The 17,215-nt window shown below is 41.1% G+C and overlaps 1 protein-coding gene across 1 annotated transcript in view; it reads left to right on the top strand.

Moving 5' to 3' along the window:
- LOC135698749 (putative tyramine receptor 2) overlaps positions 1-17,215 on the top strand; it is a 231,534-nt gene that overhangs the window by 92,766 nt on the left and 121,553 nt on the right. The window contains exon 2 of the mRNA XM_065218876.1: positions 12,680-13,373. Coding sequence (XP_065074948.1) covers positions 12,765-13,373 — 609 coding nt within the window. The 5' untranslated portion in view covers positions 12,680-12,764. The remainder of the gene's footprint in view (positions 1-12,679; positions 13,374-17,215) is intronic.

The following is a 17,215-nucleotide window of genomic DNA, read 5'->3' as shown; positions in this document are numbered from 1 at the left end:
CTAGATAACAGCTTCGTTTATCGATCTGTGAGCTGAAAATATGATTAATGCAATGTTCAGCTTGAAGCGAAAATCCCTCTGTTGTTGATCGGCCAATTTGCGTCAAAATTGATTTCTTGTCTGTTGGAAATAAGTCTGGTACAACAGCAGGTTTTTTTTTGAAAAATTTCCATCTGTCAAATTTAAGTAAAAATTCGCCAAATGGAACACAGCCTTCTAGCCCAGCATACTTTGTTCAATCTATCGATTACAGCTACAATAGAGTCTTCGGACCCGGTAGGCATTTCAGCAGCACATCCAACTTGCTTCAAATCGAATCTAGCTGCTCTTCGAAACACTCTGGTAGTGATGGGCGATCCACTCCCGAGCTGTTCTATAGACCCAATTCTCTAAAGTGAGCTGATGACCCGCGGTTCATTTTTTAGGAACCGCAGCTCATCAGCTCACTGATATCACAAGTCTAAATCATACTTTCCATCACTCATAGCGGAACTTTTAAAAAAGGACACATTACTCCACTTACGCATTGAACAGTTACCGCGTAAACCAAGACGCGCGCTTAATACAACATGTGCCTACTGAAGCGACAGCACCAACGGTAAAAGCAAACTTTCAAGCGGCTGTTTGTGAGAGAGAGAAAATATGATATGAATCACAGTTTAACACTCTATTGCGACCTTATTTCTGATGAAACATAAAGGAATAATCATCAGGCGTCAGATCACCATGAATCAGGCGTTTTGCCCCGCTATCATATTGGAACCAATTTATAAAATACCTTGAAAATCATGAAAATGCATCGTTCTGTAGTTCGAAATCACTTGATCTTCGTAGAAAACATGGTAATGAACTAAACACCATTACTTTCTTCTTGATTTTAACTTCCATACGCCAGCAATTGACGATTTTGCTTAAACGGTGCGTTTTGCACCATCCTACCCTACATGTGCTAGACGATCTTAATTTTCTACTGGTATTCCAATTTATTTGTGTACTCTTATTGCTGATGTTATTCCTCCAGCATATGTGCTCTCACCTCTTCTCCCATCATTCTCTGGGGAGCGGAAGATCCGCACAAAAGCAAATAACCGAACAGCTCTCCAGCTTATCAGCTCAGCTCCGTATCCGAATCATCGACTCGAATGATTCACTGGGAGCTGTTTAGGAAGACAACTCTCGGACCCGTCCAGCTCTTCTTATCTTTTTTTCTCTCTCCATTCTTCACGATTCAGCTCCGCATCCGTATCTGAGCTGATGATCTGGAGCTGATGATCTGGAGCTGATGCCGAGAATAGGTAGAGAAATTCTGCTGGAGAAATAACATCAGAAATAAAATTTGAATTTAGACTGTATTGCATAGCTTGAGAAAAGGCGTAACATCGTGTGCCACGTTGTCAATCATATCATTGCGTGTGACATAGGTTTGTTCTCTCGCATACATTTGTTGTTGTACTGCTATGTTTTTGGCACATTTTATGCGCATTTTGGTTTACGCGATGGTTGATCAGTTGTTGCGTTAGTAGCGTTTTCCATTGAAAAGCTAAGCAATGTTGTAAGGTACGGATTTATTGGTTGACTACTTTTACGATTTTATGAAGTTTTAAGCACTTAAACCACTGATTAATTTTCCGATTTTGAATTTGTGTCATAATTTCTATAATTTCAATGTGAGCTGAAGGGTTGTTCAAAAGAATCGACTACCTTTAGTGAGCTGGATGAGTTTTATCCACTCAGCCAGATGAGCTGTTTTGCCCAGTAGATCTCAGGGGTGCTTCAATTCTTCGCCATGGTAGGCTACTGAAATGGGACAAGTGCAAATGCACACTTTTTTCCACTATGGTTTTGTTACTGTGTCACTGTGAGTTTTTGAGAGGTTTTGACGTAGTATTAAAGGGTGATACGGTCAAAATTTGGTCAATATCAACTTGACGTATTTCTTTCAATTTTGCATTTAAAAAACCTGAACACCCCTCATTTTGAAGGTGTGTGTGTGTAGAATGTTGCTCCTATTTTGATTTTGGAATTCACTCTTCAGTTGTCAAAATGCCGTCCAAGCAAGAAGAGCAGCGTATCAAAATTTTGCTCGCGCATCGCGAAAATCCGAGCTACTCGCACGCAAAGTTGGCAAAATCGCTAAAAGTTGCCAAATCAACCGTTAAAAATATAATTAAAGTGTTTGGGGAACGTTTGTCGACAGACAGGAAGTCTGGATCGGGGGGAAATCGAAAACCGGAAGCCGCTGAGACGACAAAGAGAGTTGCCGGTAGTTTCAAGCGAAACCCTAACCTCTCTCTCCGAGATGCCGCAAATAAGCTGGGTGTATCGTCTACAACCGTGCATCGAGCCAAAAAACGAGCCGGACTATCGACTTACAAGAAGGTAGTGACTCCAAATCGCGATGATAAACAAAATACGATGACCAAAGCGCGATCCCGGAGGCTGTACACGACGATGCTGACGAAGTTTGACTGCGTGGTAATGGACGACGAAACCTTCGTCAAAGCCGACTACAAGCAGCTTCCGGGACAGGAGTTTTATACGGCAATTTGGTGTACCTAAACCTAAAGAAGAATGTTGCTCCTATTTTGATTTTGGAATTCACTCTTCAGTTGTCAAAATGCCGTCCAAGCAAGAAGAGCAGCGCGATCCCGGAGGCTGTACACGACGATGCTGACGAAGTTTGACTGCGTGGTAATGGACGACGAAACCTTCGTCAAAGCCGACTACAAGCAGCTTCCGGGACAGGAGTTTTATACGGCAAAAGGAAGGGGAAAGGTAGCAGATGTTTTCAAGCACATAAAACTGTCAAAGTTCGCAAAGAAATATCTGGTTTGGCAAGCCATCTGTACCTGTGGCTTGAAAAGCAGCATTTTCATAGCTTCCGGGACTGTCAACCAAGAAATTTACGTGAAAGAGTGTTTGAATAAACGTCTGCTGCCTTTCCTGAAGAAACACGGTTGTTCCGTACTGTTTTGGCCGGATTTGGCATCTTGCCATTACGGTAAAAAGGCCATGGAGTGGTACACCGCCAACAACGTGCAGGTGGTTCCCAAGGACAAGAACCCTCCCAACACGCCAGAGCTCCGCCCAATTGAGAAATACTGGGCTATTGTCAAGCGGAACCTAAAGAAGACCAAAAAAACTGCTAAGGGCGAGCAGCAGTTCAAGGCAAAATGGCTTTCTGCGGCGAAGAAGGTGGACAAGGTGGCTGTACAAAATCTGATGGCAGGGGTCAAGCGTAAGGTCCGGCAATTCGGATTTGGAAAAGCGGAAGCCTAACGGAATATTTTTCCTGAATTTTATACTAATTGAACTTGAAAAAGAAATTTAATTTGATTTTTTAAATAAACGATTTCACCGATTTACACGCGTTTTCCCTTGACCAAATTTTGACCGTATCACGCTTTACGTCTTTCGGCAACATATTGGGGGTGCAATTTAAAAAAAAAACCAAAATCGACCGCATGACGAAAATAGGTCAGGTTTTGACCACATATAACTCTGTAAATAGCAGATGAATTTTAATTCTAAGCAAGCCAAAGAATTGGGAATTTATCTACCAATCTGCTAAATTGAACACTTTATTAATTTTCAATAGGTCACTATTACCTGCAAACAGCGCATTCCCTAACACAGATTTAAAAATCGAATTCGATCCTGTCTCACTGAACGGTGCTCATTCAATCACCGTGTGTGGTGGTGTCCGGTCGTCAACGTCAGCAGCAGCAGCAGTGCTTTCAGCGTGTGGCGTTAACATTGTTCTCCAGTACACAACGAAAGACAGCCTGCAAGCAGTGAGCTGCAGAGCCCACATGAGCACCCATAGAAGGAGGAAGAAGCCACTGGATCGAAATCAGTTTCCTCGTGAGTAGCTGTGGGTCATCTATGCCAAGCGTGTCAACCTTGCTCCAAACAATTAACAGCTCGCCAGCCTCACCCCAATAGCTCAGCATTACTCAACCATCACGACTAAACGGTCCTTTTCAGGACCACCACAAATTTGTTAAAGAGTATGTTTTGGACATTTGTCAAGGTCATCAGTTCCCGCAGCCAGCTAGCTATCAAGGCTCAACTTGTCTATAGACGGTGTGGAATTGTAGGCCTGATTGTATTGATGAGATTAATCATATCGTCCGGCCATTCTCCAGAGACGGCGCTGTTCTGCTGATTGGAAGTGATAAAAATGCGCATATAGATTTTGAAAGAAGTGGGAATAATTCGCTTTAGGTGCATATTCAGGTAAGAAAAGTGAACGACAAGTTAAATTAATTAGTCAGGGACATTTATTTGTTTTCCCGGAAAATATTGTTTAATATAAATGATTTTTCCCCATACAGTTTTACGTGCTTTACTACCGATCCCCAGAAAGCCAAAAAATTCAAATTTGTGAAAAAATTAGCTCTCACGAGCTCAATCTCTCAATTGCCATGGTTTTTTATGACACCCAATTTGTGATTTCCTTTCATAGATTACAAAATAGAGTATCTGACACTACAAAACATGTCTGGTATCACATTTAGATTAACATTCTAAGTCCCTCCTTTTTTACATATTCTGCTCAAACGATACTTTCTGCCCCGCCCCATTCATACAATTCGGAAGGAAATCCTGAGAGGGGTGAGCTATTTTGAGTGCAGAATGTGTAAAGAAGGAGGGACTTCGGTTGTTAATCTAAATGCATATATAGAGATACCAGACAAGTTTTGCACTGCACTGCCCTCTGTGAACAGTTATTGGAAAACAAATTATGTGTAGTTTCCGATCGATACCACCGCCCACAACAGTAGTGACATCTGATGGAACATGAAAGCAGAAGCTTGACAAAATGATTAATCCGTTTTTCCCTCGGCTTTCATTCCACTTCGCACGATTCGTTTCTTTCGTGTACTCAATCACACTTGTAGTGACGTCAAAAAGTTTGTTTCTATCGGCGCTTACATAGGAAATTTAATATGGATTATAGAATTAATCATTTTGTTCGACCATTTTCCACAGAGATGGCGCTGTTCCGCTGGTAGGAAGTGATAAAAATCATCCCCATATAGAAATTGAGAGAAGTGGGAATAATTCGCTTTCGGTGCATATTCAGGTGAAAAAAAAGAACGACTACCTAAAGAAATTAATCAGGGACTTTGTCGTTCAGTTTTTTTCCCGGAAATTACTGTTAAACAAGCTACAATTAATTAAAAATGATTTTTCCACATACAGTTTTACCTGCTTTACTACCAGTTCCCAGAGAGCCAAAAAATTCAGATTTGAGAGAGAAAATTTGCTCTCACGACCTCAATCACTCTACATGCCATGTATTTTGTTGACACTCGATTTGTGATTTCCCTTTCACAGATTACAAAATAGAGTACCTGACACTACAAAAAATGTCTGGTTCCTCTATATATGCAGTTACTTTAACATTTGAAATCCCTCCTTTTTAACATATTCTGCGCAAAACATACGTTATGCCCCGCCCCATACATAAAAATCAGCGGGAAATTCTGTGAGGGGTGAGCTATTTTGTGTGCAGAATGTGTAAAAAAGGAGGGACTTCGAATAATAATCTAAATGCAGATATAGAAATACCAGACATGTTTTGCACTGCAGTGTCCTTTGTGAACAATTAACGGAAAACAGATTATGAGTAGTTTCCGATAGTCACCACAGTCACCGATGTCACCACAAACAACAGCAGTGACATCTGATGGAACATGAATGCAGAAGCTTGACAAAATGATTAATTTTTTGTAGGAGAAATGGCTCTAATGTTGGCCTATGGAAAGATTGGGCCCATCGCTAAAAATCTGCTATTTATCAATTTTATCCAAATGAACGCGTCATTGGGACGGTACTAATGGATATTTTTGGTTGCTTTTGAAAACTTAGTCGATTGCTGAATTTATGTATGAGCTAAAATTAGGGACATAATGTTGAGGTAATTAATTGATTATTGAATTAGCACTTTGTATACCATGAAAAAGCAGCCTGTTTGTGAGTTTTTACCTGATTTCAAGTAAGGAGTCATTATAAAAGAAAAACAATTCGCCAGCTGGTATTTCCCGGCGACTTTACAAATAAATACATATGTACATATACATATTACATATACATATTTCACAAAATTGCTTTCGAGTGTTATGACATCGTCTCCCGCAAAGTTTACATTTTGACATAGGGTTACGTCTCTCGGCAACATATTGGGGATGCAATTTAAAAAAAAAAGTAGAAGGGTCTGTGCCTAGGGGCACGAACGGAAGCTTGACGTAGGACCACTAGTGGAGTGATCAATCATCAATTATCCTAACTCATTCAGTTTTTTATTTGTAAGCGTATCAAATTTGTAGTATTTATTTTAAAGAGAAAGTTGATGAACATAATCCAAGGGACTGTCAACTTGAGTGTTTTGGTTTCATCTACCCGACTTTAAAAGGTGTATTTTGATTTTTTGTTATATATAAATTTTTATGTTTTGTGCATTTTGATATTAAAGTGTATTCAATTAACCCCTCACTTAATATGTAAAAAAGGAGGGACTTCGAGAGATTGAACTCGTGAGAGCTAATTTTCTCACAAATTTGATTTTATTGGCTTTCTGGGAACTGAATGTACACCCAAAGCGAATTATTCCCACTCAAATTCTATGACAATTCCTACCAGCGTGTTCTGGAAAATGGTCGGACGATGATTAATCTCACCAATACATTCGGGCCTACAATTCCGCGCTAACGGCGCCGATGGTGTAGTGGTAAACGTGATTACCTCTCACCCCAGCAGGCCTGGGTTCAATCCCAGTCGGCGCCGCCGGGATGTTCTGAGGCATAACATCTCTGATCACGCCTTCCTTCGGATGGGAAGTAAAGCCGTTGGTCCCCGGTCCATGAGTTGATGGGTCGATAGGTAGGGTCCAGGTGTGGGAGCTGCCTTCCTGGCACGTCGGTAGCATTGGTGCTCAGCACGGAAAACAAGATCGACGGAAAAAAGAAACCAAAGGAAACAATTCCACGCCTTCTATTATTGTTGTTGTTGTTGTTGTTGTTGTTGTTGTTGTTGTTGTTGTTGTTGTTGTTGTTGTTGTTGTTGTTGTTGTTGTTGTTGTTGTTGTTGTTGTTGTTGTTGTTGTTGTTGTTGTTGTTGTTGTTGTTGTTGTTGTTGTTGTTGTTGTTGTTGTTGTTGTTGTTGTTGTTGTTGTTGTTGTTGTTGTTGTTGTTGTTGTTGTTGTTGTTGTTGTTGTTGTTGTTGTTGTTGTTGTTGTTGTTGTTGTTGTTGTTGTTGTTGTTGTTGTTGTTGTTGTTGTTGTTGTTGTTGTTGTTGTTGTTGTTGTTGTTGTTGTTGTTGTTGTTGTTGTTGTTGTTGTTGTTGTTGTTGTTGTTGTTGTTGTTGTTGTTGTTGTTGTTGTTGTTGTTGTTGTTGTTGTTGTTGTTGTTGTTGTTGTTGTTGTTGTTGTTGTTGTTGTTGTTGTTGTTGTTGTTGTTGTTGTTGTTGTTGTTGTTGTTGTTGTTGTTGTTGTTGTTGTTGTTGTTGTTGTTGTTGTTGTTGTTGTTGTTGTTGTTGTTGTTGTTGTTGTTGTTGTTGTTGTTGTTGTTGTTGTTGTTGTTGTTGTTGTTGTTGTTGTTGTTGTTGTTGTTGTTGTTGTTGTTGTTGTTGTTGTTGTTGTTGTTGTTGTTGTTGTTGTTGTTGTTGTTGTTGTTGTTGTTGTTGTTGTTGTTGTTGTTGTTGTTGTTGTTGTTGTTGTTGTTGTTGTTGTTGTTGTTGTTGTTGTTGTTGTTGTTGTTGTTGTTGTTGTTGTTGTTGTTGTTGTTGTTGTTGTTGTTGTTGTTGTTGTTGTTGTTGTTGTTGTTGTTGTTGTTGTTGTTGTTGTTGTTGTTGTTGTTGTTGTTGTTGTTGTTGTTGTTGTTGTTGTTGTTGTTGTTGTTGTTGTTGTTGTTGTTGTTGTTGTTGTTGTTGTTGTTGTTGTTGTTGTTGTTGTTGTTGTTGTTGTTGTTGTTGTTGTTGTTGTTGTTGTTGTTGTTGTTGTTGTTGTTGTTGTTGTTGTTGTTGTTGTTGTTGTTGTTGTTGTTGTTGTTGTTGTTGTTGTTGTTGTTGTTGTTGTTGTTGTTGTTGTTGTTGTTGTTGTTGTTGTTGTTGTTGTTGTTGTTGTTGTTGTTGTTGTTGTTGTTGTTGTTGTTGTTGTTGTTGTTGTTGTTGTTGTTGTTGTTGTTGTTGTTGTTGTTGTTGTTGTTGTTGTTGTTGTTGTTGTTGTTGTTGTTGTTGTTGTTGTTGTTGTTGTTGTTGTTGTTGTTGTTGTTGTTGTTGTTGTTGTTGTTGTTGTTGTTGTTGTTGTTGTTGTTGTTGTTGTTGTTGTTGTTGTTGTTGTTGTTGTTGTTGTTGTTGTTGTTGTTGTTGTTGTTGTTGTTGTTGTTGTTGTTGTTGTTGTTGTTGTTGTTGTTGTTGTTGTTGTTGTTGTTGTTGTTGTTGTTGTTGTTGTTGTTGTTGTTGTTGTTGTTGTTGTTGTTGTTGTTGTTGTTGTTGTTGTTGTTGTTGTTGTTGTTGTTGTTGTTGTTGTTGTTGTTGTTGTTGTTGTTGTTGTTGTTGTTGTTGTTGTTGTTGTTGTTGTTGTTGTTGTTGTTGTTGTTGTTGTTGTTGTTGTTGTTGTTGTTGTTGTTGTTGTTGTTGTTGTTGTTGTTGTTGTTGTTGTTGTTGTTGTTGTTGTTGTTGTTGTTGTTGTTGTTGTTGTTGTTGTTGTTGTTGTTGTTGTTGTTGTTGTTGTTGTTGTTGTTGTTGTTGTTGTTGTTGTTGTTGTTGTTGTTGTTGTTGTTGTTGTTGTTGTTGTTGTTGTTGTTGTTGTTGTTGTTGTTGTTGTTGTTGTTGTTGTTGTTGTTGTTGTTGTTGTTGTTGTTGTTGTTGTTGTTGTTGTTGTTGTTGTTGTTGTTGTTGTTGTTGTTGTTGTTGTTGTTGTTGTTGTTGTTGTTGTTGTTGTTGTTGTTGTTGTTGTTGTTGTTGTTGTTGTTGTTGTTGTTGTTGTTGTTGTTGTTGTTGTTGTTGTTGTTGTTGTTGTTGTTGTTGTTGTTGTTGTTGTTGTTGTTGTTGTTGTTGTTGTTGTTGTTGTTGTTGTTGTTGTTGTTGTTGTTGTTGTTGTTGTTGTTGTTGTTGTTGTTGTTGTTGTTGTTGTTGTTGTTGTTGTTGTTGTTGTTGTTGTTGTTGTTGTTGTTGTTGTTGTTGTTGTTGTTGTTGTTGTTGTTGTTGTTGTTGTTGTTGTTGTTGTTGTTGTTGTTGTTGTTGTTGTTGTTGTTGTTGTTGTTGTTGTTGTTGTTGTTGTTGTTGTTGTTGTTGTTGTTGTTGTTGTTGTTGTTGTTGTTGTTGTTGTTGTTGTTGTTGTTGTTGTTGTTGTTGTTGTTGTTGTTGTTGTTGTTGTTGTTGTTGTTGTTGTTGTTGTTGTTGTTGTTGTTGTTGTTGTTGTTGTTGTTGTTGTTGTTGTTGTTGTTGTTGTTGTTGTTGTTGTTGTTGTTGTTGTTGTTGTTGTTGTTGTTGTTGTTGTTGTTGTTGTTGTTGTTGTTGTTGTTGTTGTTGTTGTTGTTGTTGTTGTTGTTGTTGTTGTTGTTGTTGTTGTTGTTGTTGTTGTTGTTGTTGTTGTTGTTGTTGTTGTTGTTGTTGTTGTTGTTGTTGTTGTTGTTGTTGTTGTTGTTGTTGTTGTTGTTGTTGTTGTTGTTGTTGTTGTTGTTGTTGTTGTTGTTGTTGTTGTTGTTGTTGTTGTTGTTGTTGTTGTTGTTGTTGTTGTTGTTGTTGTTGTTGTTGTTGTTGTTGTTGTTGTTGTTGTTGTTGTTGTTGTTGTTGTTGTTGTTGTTGTTGTTGTTGTTGTTGTTGTTGTTGTTGTTGTTGTTGTTGTTGTTGTTGTTGTTGTTGTTGTTGTTGTTGTTGTTGTTGTTGTTGTTGTTGTTGTTGTTGTTGTTGTTGTTGTTGTTGTTGTTGTTGTTGTTGTTGTTGTTGTTGTTGTTGTTGTTGTTGTTGTTGTTGTTGTTGTTGTTGTTGTTGTTGTTGTTGTTGTTGTTGTTGTTGTTGTTGTGAGGAAGCATCATATGCATGTAGGTAATTGGTGGATTTGTTAGTTAATTTGACGCTTTTGGACAATGCTGGACATTTACCAGTTTTTCAATAGTTTCTTGTTGAAAATCAACATTCGGAAGTATTGTTATCGATGCGTAGCCATATTTCTGATCGATTGGTGATAAAATTATTGAAATTGGACCACGGGCAGCTGAGTTATTAACGTTCAAAATCTTTCTTAATTTGTTACATGTTCCATTTTTGGTTTTCACAAAGTGTATCCCCATATAGAAATCAAAGACGTAGTCCTACGTCAAAATCGACCGTGTTACCAAAAGGTTTTGACCACTCTGTCAATAGCGAATGGATTTTAATTCTAAACAAGCCAATCGATTGGTAATTTTTCTTCAAAGCTGCTAAATTGAATACTTTATCAATTTTCAATAGGTCACACAAACGTCCAACTGTTGAAATCGTTATCAAAATTATCACGGATTGTCTGCGAAAAGTGGTTTCCCTAACATAGTCGCCAAACATTACTCCTACGTCAAATCTACGGTCGAGTCTTGGACACAACCTCTTACTTTTTTTTAAACTTTATTTGGGATATTTTTAGCTATAAGCTAGTTTATCTCCGAAAGCCGAGACAGAGGGATAAGACTCAGTTTTGCACAAATTAAGAACAAACGCTTGGAAACCGATAGGTTTCTAATCAAGCTGGCATAAATTGATTATGGTTATCCTTCTGAAGAGTTCTTCTACAGTTCCAGCAACTATACCTTTATTCTATACCTATTATACCTTTTGGAGACCCTGTAAATCCGAGTTTGCCTCCTGGACCAGTCAAGTAGTCATTTGGGAAAACAGATTTCGAAGAGACGTTCGGAAAAAAGCCGTACAATCGTTTCGAAAGGGTATAACCACAAAGTGACAGACGACTAACTGGCGAAGAAATCAATTAAAATAATGTGGTTCGCTGTAATAGAATTTTCATAAAAGCTTGTGCCATCATCCACCAGATGGGTTAGTTCTTTTGTTTTGATTTGAACAAAGTTGATTTTGTGTACAATGATTCTTTGACAGTGTGCAAAGAGTGTATATTTTTGTCGTTATTTTTATGCATTTCAGTTTTGAGTAGAGTGAAAGGGATAAAACCAAAACATTCTAGGACATTTGGTGAAAATGCTAGTACAATCCAGTAGTAGTGTTGCCATGTGGTACAATCCAGTAGAAGTGGTGTTGCCATGTGGTACACTGAAAAATTGCAATAACAGGTTAGTCACCCAAGTTATCGATCCGCTCCGTCTGCCACTTCGTTTGTGGTATATCCAACCGGTGGAACTAACGATTTTAAATTGGCTCACGACTTAACTAGCCTATTGGTCCCAAGTACATCTATAAGCGTACCCCGTTCTAGTAGAAATTCTAGTACTACACTATGTTTGTTTTGATTCGCTATGAAAGTTTGACAGATAAAATGAGGAGTTACCTCATTGGTACAACCTTATCATATATTAACCCTGATGTACTTTTGATGCAAAACTACAAAACAAATACTAACCTAAAGGTTTTTACCTTTAAAAAAAAGGCACAGTCACACACACCCCTAGGCTGAATCCCATCAAATTGGACAGTAAATCACTCGCCGCCAACCAGCCCAGTGGCGATGTGCGGTATAAGAGGTGAGGAGAAAGGAAACTAGTGGACTTTTTCGTTCTCGCGTTTTCTTACGCAGCAACAGACGTGACGTCACGTCTGCTGTTGTATAAGAACACCGTCAGAATGAAAGAGTCCACTAGTTTCCTTTCTCCTCACCTCTTATACCGCACATCGGCCCAGTGGCAGGTGCGTAGACAACATGTTATACAGTGATAGGGGGCCCAGCACAGCAAAATAAATGATTTGAGCCCGGGACATGCTGCCTACTGTCAAACGCTGCTATTGGTATAGGCCTTGCCACTGGCCGGCCGCCAACGGTCACTTGGGCATTGATTTATTCCGACTGGCGTAGCGGCAGCTGCTGGTACTGGTGGCAAACTGAACGCCACCAAATTGGCTAAGTCATCTTGTCGGATTTCCTAAATCCAGTTGGATGCGTTGGAATCGTGGATTTGGTGTGCGATTAAAATCGTCGAAATTATCCTTGGCGGAGGCGTTGGCGGAGGCGTTGGCGGACAGTTTCCAAACAGGTCTTTCAGAATTGCACACTGATAATCAAACAGAGTTATGTTATGTATTTACGCTTGAGATTCTCATGCATATGCACGCACTCACCACTCACAACGCCGAAAAATCATTCCAGCTTTAAACTCATAAAAACCACTCAAACGTCAATTGATAGCTTGCTAATGCATGTTGTGTTAGTTTTCCAACCCCTGATGTATAGTAATATATAATAAATAGCGCCAACATATAAAGAATTTAATTTTTGAACCTGAAAACTCATCGGTGATTCTTGCGACGTTGAATTTTGGAAGGCAAAACTCATAGGCGCATGAAATTTATGTTTTTGAGGTTTACCGAACACTGAGCTCTAATGATACTAACCATACTAACCATACTAATCAATCACGCAGCCTAACAATGCTCTGCAAATTCTCATACCGCATAAGCATAATTCTCCCTAACCAAATCAGCTGAATAATTTATGATTCACTTCCATTAATAGGTTTGAAACCACCAACCACCCCGGCGAGTGCGAGTGTGTGTACAGCAAATTCCCAGCCGATTTGGCGAAGTCCCATAAGCATACAATGACAGACACCCCCTTCGTGTACGGCGTGGAGTTGAAATCACCACCACCGACCACGGAAACCGACCAGCTTACGCAGTACGACCGTTTTCTCAAGACGAAAAATATGACCGAACATTTTTTGCAGAGCGCCCACCTCCAGCATCACCAGCATCACAGTCATCATCATCATCATCATCAGCAAGCCATGGATCAAACGTCGTCCCTGCTAGTGAACGGTGACTATTACTATACGACCCCGAACTCGTCCCTGAGTGACGATGCCTCCAATCTGACGTCCTCGCTGGGGCAAATCCTGCGTCACAACATCATGGCCGAATGGTCACTGCGAGGGGGCTCCAGTGCCGTCACAGCGGCAACCACTGGGACCACCCCCCACGAGGCGGTGGTGGTGGCTGCTACCGGTGGAACCGGGACCGGTGGCTCTTCGGCGGCTGCTGCTGCTGCTGCCAGTCGGGGCAGTGGGGATTCAACGTTCCAAAATAATCTCATTATCCCTTTGTATGCGGTCATCTTTCTGCTGTCGGTTGTGGGCAACCTGCTGGTCATCCTGACGCTGGCCCAGAACAAACGGATGCGAACCGTTACCAATGTTTATCTACTTAATTTGGTGAGTATGCTATTTGTTAAGTGGGATGTTTTTGGTTCCGGGGTTGTGTTGACTATATGGGTAATTAAATGCTTGACAGGGGCTAAATGACGACGGCGTTGAGCAAACACTTAAAATTTCCCTGGGAAGGTTGCATTAGGAAAAGATTACACAGTTTTTCAAGGCCAAATTTTGAAATTCCTATGACAGTGCATACGAATTTTCTTCATAATTTATTTTAATTTAATGAAATTCTGTTAAAATATTCGAATTCAATTCTGCAAGCATTCTGAAATAAATTCGAATGAAATTCTGTATGATTTTCGAATGAAATTCTGCTAGAATTTTGGATGACAATCTTCTATAATACTGGTAAAATTTTATAGGAACCTGCAAGAATTCCAGATTACGTTCTGCAAATATCTATAAATTCTGCACAAAATTCCCGCGGTTTGTGAATAAAGATGGCTCCAGCAGTAAGTGCTAGTCGATTGTGACATATCGAAAACGTCATGAATCAAGCTTAAACATATGGTACACAAACTGCTTTCACACATTAATGATTTTGTGTTGGCGTCATATACTTTTGGTTGTGTGAAAACGTCTGATTTTGTGCCAAATAATCGTCATTTGATTTCTTCTTCCATTCGACGAAAACGGCGGCTACAGCTCATCGAGGGCTCCAACAAGTTTACGGAGATGCCAGTTACCTTCGATGGACAAGCTCAGCTGCGATTCCAGCCCCGGACATCGATGGTGATAAAGTTGCTGTGAGGTGGAACACGGTGTTGTGCTGAAGAATCCAGGGTTGTTCTGTCTTTCAAACACCAATTACATAACTCGCGACCGGTTAATTAATTAACTACACTTTATTTGAGTCAACATGCAAACAATTTAATTTCAAACACTACATATATTCAGCACTACATATAAAACTTAAATTAACACGAATTAAAATTCCTCCGTGGGTCTCCGCGCGTGCGATTCGGTGACTTGGTTGAGGTGGACTGGTTGCAGCTTCCGAAGATCGCCGTAGGTAGTCCGGTGCTTCATTGATGCGATGATTTCCTCCGTCGATATCTGAGAGTGGGTGATATTCTCACCGCTCTTATCACTAGTCATCCTTATCAATCCTACAGCAATCGATGACGATGATGGTGATGATGCCGATGATGATGGCTTCGCTCTCTCCAGAGTGAGTGATCCTGCGTGTGCTGAGAAAACTGATTCGATCGTGTAGGGCTAGATCGACATATCGGTGTGTGGTTCTTGTGCTGCTTTGGTGCTAGTCGCGTGGGGATGCCATGGTTGTAGTCGGATGGGTCACACTCCTCGACATTCTCACCCACCCTGAAATTCGCTGAATTTCTGAAAGTAAAAGCAGATCCTCTTCGACTGGATGGGATGGGGAAGGGAATGTGGTTCTATGTCGCTGAGGCTGTTTCGTTCGGCTTCGCTCTGTCATCTTCATCAGGAAGCGGCAGGATACAAAGCTTTTCGACCGGTCTTTTTAAAAAACCTGTGGCAGTTTTTAGGGTAACAACTCTGACCACACCGTCCTTACCAGGGTGGACTTCACAAATTCTTCCCATTTTCCATTTCGTGGGGGGTTGGTTATCGTCCTTATGACTACCAACTTGCCTACATCGACTGGAACTGCTGGCTGCCATCGTTTAGTCCGAGCTTGAAGCTGGCAGAGGTATTCCCTGCGCCATCTCTTCCAAAAGTCTTGCAGTCTCCTTTGCGTTAGTTGTAGGGAATCCAGACGGTTAACTGGCAGCTCTGTTAAACTGGGTTCAGGGATCGACTGAAGGGATGAGCCGATCAGAAAATGTGCGGGTGTTAACGGCTCGAGGTCATTGGGGTCATCGGAAAGAGGCGTGAGAGGGCGGGAGTTGAGGCAAGCTTTGACTTGAGTTAGCAGCGTATTGAATTCCTCCGGGGTTACTGGTGTCTCGCCAATCACCCTCAGCAAGTGGTATTTAGTTGAGCGGACGGCTGCCTCCCACAAACCTCCGAAATGAGGAGCGCTCGGCGGAATAAAATGCCACTGAATACCATCCTTGGCGCATTCCTTGGATACAGTGTCATTATGGTCGTGGCTCTTCAACAGTTTTAGCAATTCTTGCAATTCGTTTCGCGCGCCGACGAAATTAGTGCCGTTGTCTGAGTAAATATCTGTACAAAGACCTCTCCGGGACACGAATCGTCGTAAAGCCTGTAGGAATCGGTCAGTTGACAAATCTGACACGAGTTCCAAATGTATGGCCTTTGTGCAGAGGCATATGAATATAGCAACATATGCTTTAACTGCGGTGCGTCGAGGACCAGGCCGTAGATAAACTGGACCAAAGTAATCAACGCCAGTGGAAGAATAAGGACGGGATACGGTGACTCGTGCAGCTGGTAAATCACCCATTAATTGTTGAACGGTCAATGATTTTGAGCGAACGCATTTCAGGCACTTATGAACGATGTTCCTGACGACGCTTCTTCCACTCAACGGCCAAAATCGAAGTCGAATTACGCTTAACATCAGCTGAGGTCCCGCATGAAGTAGACGCTCGTGGTAGTGTTGCAGCAATAACCGGGTGAAAGGATGTCGTGCTGGAAGAACGACGGGATGTTTAGTTTGTTCCGATTCCATAGAATGCTTCAGTCGTCCTCCTAGCTTGAGCAGTTGATCCTCGGAAAGAAACGGGTTAAACCAACGTAATGGTGAATCCCTCGGGACCATGTTTTCCTTTGTGAGAGCCTCCAACTCCTTGCCAAAGACTTCCTTCTGCACTAGACCTACCAATGTATTTTCTGACTCCGTGAGCTCGGCGGTGGAAAGGAAAGCTGTGTTATTCCGTTGGGAAGACGGTGTTCGAAGTAGTTTCATCAAACGAAGCCAGTATGCGGTGCGACGAACGAGATCGGAGTATGACGAAAATTTACGGATGTACTCATGGTTGAACTCTGCGAGTGTGGAAACGCATCCTGCGATAACCGTTCGACGTTTTTCTTCTTCAACCTCTCCTGTTGATTGTATCTTCGGTGATCTAGGCCATTGGTCTGAGTTCTCCTCCAGCCAGGTAGGTCCTCGCCACCAGAATTGGTTTTCCAGGATGTCAGGAATTCCCCGGGAAATCAAGTCTGCTGGATTTTGGGTCCCAGGAACATGAAACCATCGACCACCCTCAGTGTTATTTTGGATTTTGGCCACCCTGTTGGCGACGAAAGTGGTCCAAGTCATTGGGGGAGCCTCAATCCAACGTAAAACGCACGTAGAATCCGTCCAGAAATAGCAATCAGCATCAATCCTAATCGATTCTCGAACCTTGGCGAATAGCTGTCTGTCTGTCTGTGCAGAAGTGCTCCACACATACAGACAGGCGCCATATGCCTTCTCCGAGGCGTCGGAGAAACAGTGAATTTCGACTGCTATTGTTTGTGGGATGAAAACTCTGTCTGTCTGTCTGTCTGTCTGTCTGTCTGTCTGTCTGTCTGTCTGTCTGTCTGTCTGTCTGTCTGTCTGTCTGTCTGTCTGTCTGTCTGTCTGTCTGTCTGTCTGTCTGTCTGTCTGTCTGTCTGTCTGTCTGTCTGTCTGTCTGTCTGTCTGTCTGTCTGTCTGTCTGTCTGTCTGTCTGTCTGTCTGTCTGTCTGTCTGTCTGTCTGTCTGTCTGTCTGTCTGTCTGTCTGTCTGTCTGTCTGTCTGTCTGTCTGTCTGTCTGTCTGTCTGTCTGTCTGTCTGTCTGTCTGTCTGTCTGTCTGTCTGTCTGTCTGTCTGTCTGTCTGTCTGTCTGTCTGTCTGTCTGTCTGTCTGTCTGTCTGTCTGTCTGTCTGTCTGTCTGTCTGTCTGTCTGTCTGTCTGTCTGTCT

This window comes from Ochlerotatus camptorhynchus, unplaced genomic scaffold (assembly GCF_037179485.1).
Source record: "Ochlerotatus camptorhynchus isolate MF236.1 unplaced genomic scaffold, CSIRO-AGI_Acam_v1.1 ptg000094l, whole genome shotgun sequence".
Lineage (NCBI taxonomy): Eukaryota > Metazoa > Arthropoda > Insecta > Diptera > Culicidae > Ochlerotatus > Ochlerotatus camptorhynchus.
This window is presented reverse-complemented; position numbering and strand designations above follow the sequence as displayed.